The sequence below is a fragment of the Chaetura pelagica genome, unplaced genomic scaffold, assembly GCF_000747805.2.
Source record: "Chaetura pelagica isolate M959 unplaced genomic scaffold, ChaPel_1.0 scaffold235, whole genome shotgun sequence".
NCBI lineage: Eukaryota > Metazoa > Chordata > Aves > Apodiformes > Apodidae > Chaetura > Chaetura pelagica.
Window position 1 is genome coordinate 259,955 of NW_009953215.1, and position 11,790 is coordinate 271,744.

Consider the following 11,790-nt stretch of genomic DNA (forward strand, 5'->3'; position numbering starts at 1 on the left):
GTGAAGCCAATGGAAGTCTGTGAGTGTTGTGTCAGGAGCGCTTTTTTCAAGGCATTAAAGGTAAACATTTCTGTTCAAAATTAATGTCATTTGTTGCTACAGCAAAGAAAGCAACAACACATTGCTAAATGGAGTATTAAAAGTCCTGAAAACAGAAGAGGTGCCTGGAAGGCTGCACTCAGGAAGCACTTAAAAGCTAAAAATCACTGGAATGTGCAAGTAATGGGAGAAAATTATAAAACAAACCAAGTAAAAATAACCTGACATGGGAAGATGAGTGTTTCATGTCCCGCCATGCACATCTTTAATTCCACAGTTGATACTCATGTCAGAAGGCAGAAAGTCCTCTGTTTGACTTTTTATGAAACAAATATATATTTTCCTAAAGCAGAGACCTATTAAAGAACAAATGAAGTTCTCAGATTGGTTAAAATTGGTGATGTACACAAAGCCATTATAGTGCACAGCATTTCTCTATACAGCCCTCATCAGGCATCACAGCAGGTCAGAAGGGTGAAACTTTTCACCCTAAACCAAGCCACCATTATACAGGACTGTTATGTCTTAGTGATAACAACCTATGTTATCATTTCAAGCAGGGCTATACTCTCTGAAATACTGGAAATAAAAGTATCTGTAGTGTTTTTCAGAGATTTTCAGCATATGTTGCCTCTTACATGAGTAAAGTACAAGTAAACAAACTGAGCAATGTATAGTGCTACTGCATGGAATTTAGAATCCAGTTTTACTGAGATACAGCAGGAAGAACTGAAGATCATCTGACTGTGTCTCAGGTCTAATATAAACATCTCCAGTACAATTTGTGAATTATTTCCATGGTGTTATTCCAAAAAGAGACAAATCACTGTAGGTAGAGGGGAAGAAAAAGAGAAAGATCATCTTAAATATTTCAGTGGAAGAGGGAGCAATGTTTAAGTCTGAAATTATTTTCTTCTAAAAAAGACCTCAATCTGGAAGCCTTCCAAGGTGATCAGAACTCAATACTGGGTGATGTATAAGAAAGAAATAAAACTACCTGCTATTACTTAATATCTATTCAGCTGAATAGAGGTAGCAAGGCAGAGAATTAGGGCCTTCAGCTTCACTGAATGCTGCTTCTGGTAATTCCGGTCAAGTTGTTTAGCTGTTGATTCGGAACGAAGTGGACATGAAGAATCACTAGCTCATTTCTGATTATTAGTGAACAAGATTATATTGGTGCTGCTGCTACTGCCCTTTATCCTAGCATGTAAACAAGACATCAGCTATCATATTACTTATGGGAGTAACTGATGCAGTCTTGGTTCCTACTTGTTGTGGGTGCCATAATCAAACTCTGTCTCGTTCTAAATTTGTATTCAGCATATCTGGAAAATAAAGCACTTCTATTTTTTTATTCTTGATTAAAGAAAACCACATCTTGAAAGATTAGAGGTATTTAGAGCTAAGTAAATGAAAATACAGAACGTATTGTTGCTAGGTGGAAAGTGTGCTGTCTCTCCCAATTTTCAAAGATATTACATATTTTTTACAAAGCTGTTTCAATATAATTTGCAGCTGTGTGAATTGAGCATATAGCTATGCATCTTGGGACAGAGCACATAACAGAAAATTAAGAAAAATACCCAACAACAACCAAATTGTGGTCTCCTAAAATACAGAAGCATCTTTTCTCCCCCTTCTCTCTCTCTCTGCTTTTACTTTTTTCCACTTACCCCAAAACAGTGGTTTTTATTTTAACTTGTCAAGTATTTCACAGTTTCTCAAGTATTTAGCAATGAGGAATTGGAAAGTGCCAGGTTCTTTTTCATTACACTTTATCAATATTGTTAAGGGAATGATGTAATTGTTTGGGGTTTGGTGAAGACATTCCATGTCACTTCAGTGTTAATACCAGGCTGGAGCCTTCCTTGTCTGCCTGCGTAAGCTAGATAAACACAGACCTGTGTGCTTTCTTCTCATCTCAGGATACTTACTCAGAGAGATCTTGGAACATAGGCCTATTGCGAGCTAAACATTTCACTTTTCATTTTATCCATGTGCCAGAAATCCATTCCTTGGATAAACACTTTACATACTGACACTCTTAAAGTCACTAAACATGATAAATAAAGAGAGAATACATCATTTTGAGACTGATTAAACATTTTCTCACTTGTGACAAATGAACAGCTATACACTGCATGGAGTCCCTAGAGCAGACATTCCATTTTCTTTGTCTTAATTTTGTGTGGAAGATTAACTTTCCATTTCAGCCCATCTATTGCACAACTGAGCTTTTCTAAAATACACATTGCTGCATTTTGCCCAAATCATTATTCATTTTAGAAACATTTTTATTGGTTTTGCTGTTTCTTTTAGACTTTCATATTTTTATGCAGGTATCAGCTTTAATACTTTGTGCCCCTCCACCCCCCAGAAAAAAAATATATAAAAAAATAAGGCTTTGTAGTTTTTGCTGAAAGTTAAAGAAATACTATGATGGAGTATACTTGAATGGAACTGAACACAGGCTGAAGTTATCCAAGTCAAAAAGGAAAATCCAAGCACATTAATCTTATTAATTTTGTTCCATCTAATCCATCACTTTTCCTTGCACTACTTGCTTGCCTAGTCATCCTATGTGTTGCTGTTCTACCTATGACTAGCCAAATGTAACTAATCTTTTATTTAGCTTTTCAAGTTCTCATCCTCTTTTTCATCCACTCCCCATCAAAAAAGTTCCCAAGCATTTTATTTCTATGCCAAATTAAATATCTTCGTGAAATAAATACACATAATACCAGAACTATACTATGAATGTCTTCAACATTTTAACAAATAGCACTAATCTGATGAAGAATTTCAGTAGGAAGATGGAAGGAACAAAGAAATGTGTAGCCTAGATAATAGTAAAAAATAACTTTGCCCTAATCTTGTCCTAGCATAGTTCCTCATGTGTTCCATGAAAGTGCTTGCATGTGGTGTTATCCTTGCTAGATATTGACAGTAAAGAGGAACAACTAAGCTAAATTTTCTTCTTTGACAAATTCCTATGTTAAAGGAGCTGCTGCACTCAACACAGAGGAAAAAGAAACTATGAGGACAAGTCAGAAGGAACAGATAAAGCTGAATAAGAATCCAGGGAACAGTTTGCTGTCCCTATACTGTGGATATTAGATATACCAACAGGAATTTTTTAGGAATTTTTTAAATATGATTCCAGTGCAGTGAGTGGAAAAAAATAAGAATGGAGAGTGAATTAGACACCAAAAGACAGTGACAAGTCACAAGATTTCTAAACAGGCTGCAGATCCCTCTTGTTCTTAGATATCTGTCAGCTTTGGACATGTACTCTAATCCATTTTCGCAGCAGTAACAGTTCCCTTAAAAGAGCAATCAGGGATGAGAAAAATCTCTTCTCCTAACAGCAGTTTCTTCTCTCAAAGTTTTATTGTGAAGGAGACTTTTAAGGATAAGAATTATGTAACTCAGTAGTTAAACAAACCTAAGAAATGCCAGGAATGTCTTTCATATACTTGAATGAGAGGTATGATGCTAAGCCAAAGCAATACCCCCCTTTTATCATTTTTTTTTTTTCATTACGATACCAAATCACCAATATACCACTCAAGGACCTACCATCTCCTTACAAGTAAGGAGGGAGCTTCTTGCAGCAGAGGAACATCCACTCTCCCCTTGGCTTCCTTTTCAGGTACTGTCTTTAGTACATAAGCCCCAGGGAATAGAGAGAAAATGTGGTGTTGTACCAAGAAAGATGTCAACTGCACTGTGGTATTACAGAACGTACCAAATTTAGCCACTGGGGACACAGAATGGCTAACAAACCATGGCAAGATGTAGAACTTTTTATAGCAGTATATTTTACTGGAATCTTTTTGAGATACATCCCAGCCCTGGGAATACATCATGAATATATTCATTAGCATATATTCAGTGACAGTTGTAGCTACTACAAAAAGATGCTATTTTTAGTGCAAGGAAAACAAATGCAGACTGTCAGTTTCACTAAACCTGAGCTATAAATGGTGTGTGTCATATTTTGGTCTTTCTCCGGGACAGTGAAAAATCTGTCTCATTTAAACTGTTTCTGGAGAACACTGCCAAAAAATCAGGAGAAACCACAAGTTGTGCAATGCAGTGAAGTTTCAATTCTGAAAACTGTCAACTGCATACATCTGTAATAAAATTAACTAAGGTATTTTGCTTTTTACCACAAAAAAACTATTTGAAGATCTACAAAGGAAGTAATATTTAATTATACGTCTCATTAATACATTAAAAAACATATTTCAATTATTTATGTTAAAGTAGGCATTTTATAAGCACAGCAAATTATACCCAACGAATAATAGTTTTCTGGGAAATACCATGTGTCTGTCAAATCCCTATGATTCTGGTGAAGTATGTACAGTTTTCTCTCACTTCAAATGATATATTCTGAATTTACTTTTACCTAAGATATATGCATTTTCTGAAAGATAGGAGTCATGCAATATTTAACTAAATCACAGAATCATCATGGCTGGAAAAGACCTCTAAGATCATCAAGTCCAGCCTATGACCTAACACCACCACATTGTCTAGACCATGGCACTAAGTACCACATCCAGCCTTCCCTCAAACACATCCAGAGATGTTGCCTCCACTGCTTCTCTGGGAAGTCCATTCCAATGTCTAATCACATTCTCTGTGAGGAAGTACTTTCTAATATCCAACCTTAACCTCCCCTGGAGCAGCTTCTGGCCATGCCAACTTGTTGCTAGTTGCCTGGAAAAAGAGCCCAGTCCCCACCTGACTACAGCCTCCCTTTGGGTAGTTGAAAAGAGTGATAAGGTCCCCCCTAATTCTCGTCTTCTCCAGGCCAAACCACTCCAGCTCCCTCAGCCTATCCCTGTAAGACGTTCCCTTTAGTCCTTTCACCAGCCTTGTTGCTCTCCTCTGGACCGGCTTCAGCATCTCAATATCCTTCTTGAAATGAGGGGCCCAGAACTGCACACAGTACTCGAGGTGAGGCTTACCTAAAGGTAAGCTGTGTGTCCATATTCCTTCTAACTTTTTTCCTAATTGTAAAATTCAAATTTACAATAAATAAAAACTAGTTTTCTGTGCATTTCTATTAAAAAATAAAATAAATCTGGCTACCAATACAGCAATTTCTACCAAAAGATATTTTTCAAATAAATTTTTCACTTTCAAATAAAGTCTTACTGCACCGTTCTTACCTTTTATGTGCTTCTGTCAGTGACTTCTCTTCATTTTCTTGGTCTATTTTAGCTGTAAAAATACAAAAAATTAGCTACAAGGTGAAAGATAAAGATGTTGCTTCAGAATAATGTTCATTGTAAATATCTTATGTATAAAATGAATATATCCTCAAGTGATTTCTATACAAGTACATCAACTCTGAACACTAAATGACCCAAAAAACACCTCCAAAAACCACACAAGGAAAACTACTTGAATTTTGACATCCCTATTAAGAATAAAAACATAGAGCAAGTTTTGAAAATTTTTTTTAAAAGTCTTGCATCAATATAAACAACAATCAGGTCATGAAATTGATTTAAAAACAGATCTTACACAATGACTCTGAAAACTTAGCAAAGATGGGAACTGATCCACCAAAAGGAGCAAAAGCTGACTGAAGAGCAGGAAGGATCCAGCCTTAGAGCTTTTCTAAAAGCTGCTTGATGGTTACAAATAAAACTCTCTTCCCTTTCCCTGCACACACATCAGTTAGTCAGGTACTAGAGCCGTAGGAGGCCAATACTGAAAAAATGACTGGTTTTATATGAAGGAAATTACCATTTGGTGATCATGTGAAGGAGATGAAAAATATGAAACTTTCATCGCCACCCACTGGTGAAAAAACTATTTTCTATGTGTTCTCTTGTATTTTATTTTATACTCATTTCACTGAACTTGGGTATTTTGATACACAACATGTACAAGAATGTGTATTTTAACTTAATCATTAGCAGTGTGAAAAGGGATAGTACAAACTGCTCTGTGCATGTATGCTTAGGTGAGATTTATACTTATATACTTTTGTGTCAGATAGCAAAATTTAAATCCCACTTAAAATCTGTATGCTTTAGTAAAAGCTTTTCAATTTGGACTTCGATTTCCCTTTTCAGTCTGCTAATTTACAAGGAGAGTTTTAGAATTCCAAAGATTCAGTAAGGTTTGGGATATTAAGAGGCTCTGAACTTCCCTAGAAACAAATGCCAGTGGTACAGAATTCATACAGAAACCTAGAAAAGAAGAATAAAACTTTAATCTACTTTTCATTCTACTTTCCAAACATAGCTCTACAATAATACTTCATTAAAATTATTTTTCTACTCTGGAAAAGGAAATTCTGATTTTAAATTTGGCAAAAATACGAAAGGCAATGCAATTATTAGGGAACAAAGATAACCACTACTTTCTGTTATAATGTTTCAATCAACAGTACTTTACAATCACAGACTTACACTAAAACAGACATGTAAAATCTGTAGCAAGATACACAAATGGAGTTTCCTTATTATTTCCCCAGTCAGAACAAGGATCAGAGCTATGTCTGACGCTGCAAATGCTTTTTATTAGAAGCAATGCTAGTCTGCTGAGTAGGGTGAGCGGTGCCTGAACATTTATAGCAGCAAACACTGTATATATTAACCACTACTTGAAGATTCCATCATTGTTTTGCTGAAAGTGAAAAAAATCCCATCAAACCACAAAAAATTTGAGGGAGAGCTGGGTAAATTTTCTAAAGGAAATTCAAGAGCACGTGAAGCCTGCCTGATTACAGGTTTCAATACTGAATTGAAACTCGGCCCAGATTCTTCAAAAGGTTTGTGAGGGCTCACAACCCTTCTGAGTGAACCTGGGCCCAGTGTTGAGTGAATCTGGGCTGGCTTCTCTCTCTTCTTGAAAGCCTTGCCTTGCTTTGGATATGAAACCAGGTAAAACCTGGCAGCTTTGACAGAATTATTTTTTTTTTCCTCTCTTCATACTTCTTGAAAGCCAAGGTATGACTTTTAAACCCATAGGGTGCATGAGATGGAGCTGCACACAAGCTTCCTGGATGAATGGCAACCAAATATTTCATTCCGCATTAACACTTTCACTAAGTATCTGCAGATACAACTTTTAAAATAAGGAGTTCTATTACTGAAAAATGTAATTTGGACTCCTCTCTGTTAAAAATGCTTGGAAACAGAGGCTAGCATGTTCCAACCTCAGATAGTCTTTTAGTACATACATAATATTCATAGGGTGTAACTCTTTATAATTTTCAGGATTGATGTGATACGCCAGCATCTGAGCTGTCTAGTTTGGGCTTTTTACTTCCTTATTTCAACTGTTCTGCTTACGCTTACAAACAATTATTTATCTAACAACAACAGACCAAATATTCCACAATTCACTTTCTAAAAGAGTTGAAACACAACATATTACACTAGGCTTGTCAAAGCATGTCAGAACATCACCATTCTGGAGCAAGTTTTGTTTCAAATATAAAGGAAAGTTACTATCATCCAGAGAAGAAGAAAAAAACAACAACAAACAACCAAAGAAAAAAAAAACACAACTTCAGGTATCTGTACTTTTAATAATTCCATAGAGAATGGGTACTACACAATGAAAAGAATCTTGAGAATTCCTGAATGTTGCAAGTGTATGTAATGGTATTTTTTTTAAAAAAAAAAGTAGTAAGCACATATCCATAAGGCAGCTACTATACCTACAGAGAGAAATTTCATCCTGGACCACATCACCTCTTGGCATTAAAACAGTCTTTTCTCTAAAACAGAATTCCCTTGTAGTCTGTTCCAAATACATTATGACACTTCTAGACCTTTTGCATTCAAAAGTAGATCTGACTTGCAGCCATGTGCTTTCTCATTTTTTTAAGACACAAGAAGTTAAAGGACAGTATGAAAACAATTCTGCTTCCACAAGGTGACAGATGCCATCAGTGAAAGAAGAAAATATGAAATGTCCAGTGTCCACTGGGGGATCTATTCCTGTGCAAAGAAAATATTCAGACTGCTTTTGCACTAGCGCACAGTAAACATCTGAAAGCTGTATTTTGTACTTATTGCCACATTAGGAAACTGCTTTCAATTATTTTTTCTTGTTTGAGAGGAAAAAAATTCAAAGTTATGACAGATTCAGTTGAAGTGTCCCAGAGTCCATTAGACTTCAACATTTCATTCAATATGATGTATCTGTACTGTCACTTTTTCCTCCAATGAAGTTCATCACAACTGTAAAGAGAGTGCTTAAAAGGCACTAGTCTGGCATTCTTCCTTCTTGGCAACCTTTATCAATTAAGTGCTAAGTACTGGCTGAAAGGTGCCTATCTCAGGGGAACAGTCTTGGGAGAAAAGTTTATTTCCTTTTACAAAAGAGAACTCCAACAGGTGAAGTAAAAAGGAGAAAAACCATGTCCGTTCCACAGTGATCATACCATGACAATAGCTGATACAAGAAAATTGGTCATTTCTAGACCTACAGTGGTAGCTGAGCACATCTGAGTGCTCCATTCTGCCACTAAAATTTTCTCTCCCTCTGTCCTCAATAAGCAAGGTCACTTCAGAAAGTCTTATTGATTTTCTTTAAAAAACATTAAAAGAAATCTTGTAGTTATCCAGGAGCCACACAATTTTCATACATACTCAGAATCTGACAGTTTACCAAAGCAGTAACTGCTTGAAGGCTTTTCTGACAGAAGTAGGTGTTCCTACTTTTGGGTCAGTTATCTTTCCCAATTAAAATATTCTATAGTTTATTGACTCAATATTTTCTCCAGCCCCCTGCTAAGAGTAGCTTTTTTGACCCTTGACACATACTAAAACACCTCCCAAAACACTGTTACCAATCTATTAAAGACTATATCACACCAGGAAATAGTAGCCCCTATACTTCATGCAATGTGGCAGTCAGCAGAGGTAAAATTTAGTCTTGTATCTCTGCCTGCATACACACAATCTAGTGTAGGCCTTTACATGCAGCTCTCAAAGTTCTGAAAGCATATTCATTCTGTAAAATCTACTTAAAAGGATATAGTTGAAAAATAACCTCAGGACATACTGAAAAAGACAGCCATATAAAAAAAAAAAAAAAAAAAAAAAAAAAAAAAACATTTTAGAGTGAAAGTGACCTCTCATGGAGAAAGGTGCCTTATCTACTATTGACAACATGTGCTGAATTAGTTCTCTTTTCACTTTTTCTTTTGAAACCATTTTTAATGCCTTCTTTTTGGATGATGTTCCACTCTTTGCCTGCTTTTTCCATTAAGATGTCTCATATTATTATTTAAAGATGGTCTCCCTTTAGAGCAAGGTCTACACCTCCTAAATACTTTGTGTATTTGGTCAAAATTCAAGTACATTCCTTCCTCCCTACGTCATTCCTTTCCAAGCATAAGGACTGCACTATATCCAAGACTCTTCAATCAATTATTTTAACTACAGGGTATATATATTTCTTCAAAGTTGAGTCACATAATATATTCTCATTTTATAATTATATATCATATATATATATATATCATTTTATAATTGGGGCATAAAACTTTGTTTCATGCAATTAGAAATTAGCTTTCCAACAAGACCTCATAAATGAAGTCTAATTAACTTAATTCAAAAAAGCTTTGTTATCAGCTTATACCCACTTTCCAGAATTATGCATGCCATTGTTCTATGTGTTTGCTGTTCTAATTCTTTTAGATAAGAGTCCTGCAAAGGTTACATATAAACTTCTGCAAAGGCACATATATGAATAGACATACTAAAGTGACCTATCCTTATATGAAAATATGAAGCATCTCACAAAAGTAAATGTGAGAAGAATACACAGGCATTTATTGTCTAGAATAGTATAATTCACTTTTCTGCAAATAGTTGTGGTTTTTTTCCTTTAGAAGCCTAGAAGATTAAATTAAATGAAGAGAACCTCAAAGGTAAGAAACAAAAAGCCATTTTTGACCATAAATTGTCTCCTCTGACCTCAGTGGCAAGTGATGTTTTAGACATATTATTCTAAAATCTCTGCAGGAGTCAAGCCACTCTGTGAACTAAGAACATCGCCAAGTATTTTCTCTATTTCATTCTGATAAACTTTCAGGAGTAAAGCCACTCTGTGAACTAAGAACATCGCCAAGTATTTTCTCTATTTCATTCTGATAAACTTTCTACATTACAATATTATTTCTATATTATAACTTCTACAATAAATCTGATTTTTAAAAAGTTATTTACATTAATATATTTTTCTGTATGTACAGACTATTTTCAGTATGGATAGATATTGCACATAACGTCTGTTATCTCTATTATCAGTCATTGTAATTTTTTTGTTAGAAAGTGCGACATTTCACTCTTTATCATTGCTTTCAGGGGATTTAAAAATCTTAAGGAATATTTTAACCTAGACTAACTGGGAGGTCAAAGACTTAGAACAACTTTTTAATTGGGACTATTCTGCCCCTGTGCTATAGATGTATTACTGAAAAGCAGTGGATTTTTTAGAAATCCTTTTTACTGAAAAAAACCTACCTATTTCTAACACTTTAACAAACTCTTGCTGCAGATTTACCAGGATCTTTAAAGAGGTCATATTTTTTTCCACAGTGGTTCTGAATGAATAGTAGCTAGGACTTTGAAAATATACCAAAGATCTCCTCTGGCAGAGCTGCAAACTCAAAAAAATCCCAACAAAACTGAAAAAAAAATAATACTGAGGGATAGGCTTTCTTAAAAAGAGTATGGAACATCAGGTTTGTTTGTCACTGCTGTTCCAGCTTCACTAAGATGTGAAGACCTGAGGTACCTTACAGAGGTCATGAGCATACATTCTCTAGGTTTCTCATGCGTGTGACTAGGACAAAAATAAAGTGAAGACAGAGAAAATACTGGATAAACAACCACTGCAAGCAAGGACATGCAGTTAAACTGGTATTATTAATGTTTAAGGTTCAAGTTTATAAGACTTCTGCCAGAATCTAAGAGAATTCCTCCAGTATCCTTGGTAGTACATGTACTTTTAAATGCCCCAGAAAATACCAAAATAATACAGCTATTTTATTTGGCAATCGGCATACCATTCAGCACTGTGTTTTGAAATACCTTGAAATACCATAGCAGAATAACAAAGACCTCAGGATCAGTAGAAGCCTCTTGAGAAAAACTTTCTTCTTCCCTTTAGACTTCTAGATATGCTTTGCCTCAACATTTGGATTTTGTTCTTATTTATCATCTTTGCATGTTTTATTTAATAAGACTAGCATGACCAGGGACAGAAGTGGCACTGGGAAGTACTACGTAGCCATTTTAGATGAAAACTATCAAAAATGAAGTGGGTTTGGGGGAAGACTGTAAAGAAAAGTTAGATGAACATTAATTTTTAAATTACAACAGGAGCTCATGACAGTGGCTTTGTAAAATAAAGAAAAAGCAATAAAATTTAAGCTTAAAATTAAAATAATACTAGGAATTTAATGAGAAAAACAGGCTCAGATCTAACAGTCAATAAGAATTAGCAGCGTCCTTTATGTGCAAATGTGCTAGATAAGCATAGTCACAAAGCAAGTTGACCCTTTGGTGACAATTCAGAAATTATTCCAGGTACACTTTGTAGGTTTGATACTCAAGCAGCATTCAAGCACCCTCTCAAAGCTTTTGTTCCACCAGAAGGCTTTTTTGTTGCTTTGTGGTATGATCTTGACCCAGCGATTACTGTCTGTAGTCACTGTCTGGCCTCAAACCCTGTTGCATTTTAAACTATTTCTGCTGA

General features: G+C 35.4%; 1 protein-coding gene across 1 annotated transcript in view; it reads right to left on the bottom strand.

Moving 5' to 3' along the window:
• Nucleotides 1-11,790, bottom strand: part of FMN2 (formin 2) — a 149,194-nt gene that overhangs the window by 25,823 nt on the left and 111,581 nt on the right. The window contains exon 16 of the mRNA XM_009997594.1: nucleotides 5,226-5,277. Coding sequence (XP_009995896.1) covers nucleotides 5,226-5,277 — 52 coding nt within the window. The remainder of the gene's footprint in view (nucleotides 1-5,225; nucleotides 5,278-11,790) is intronic.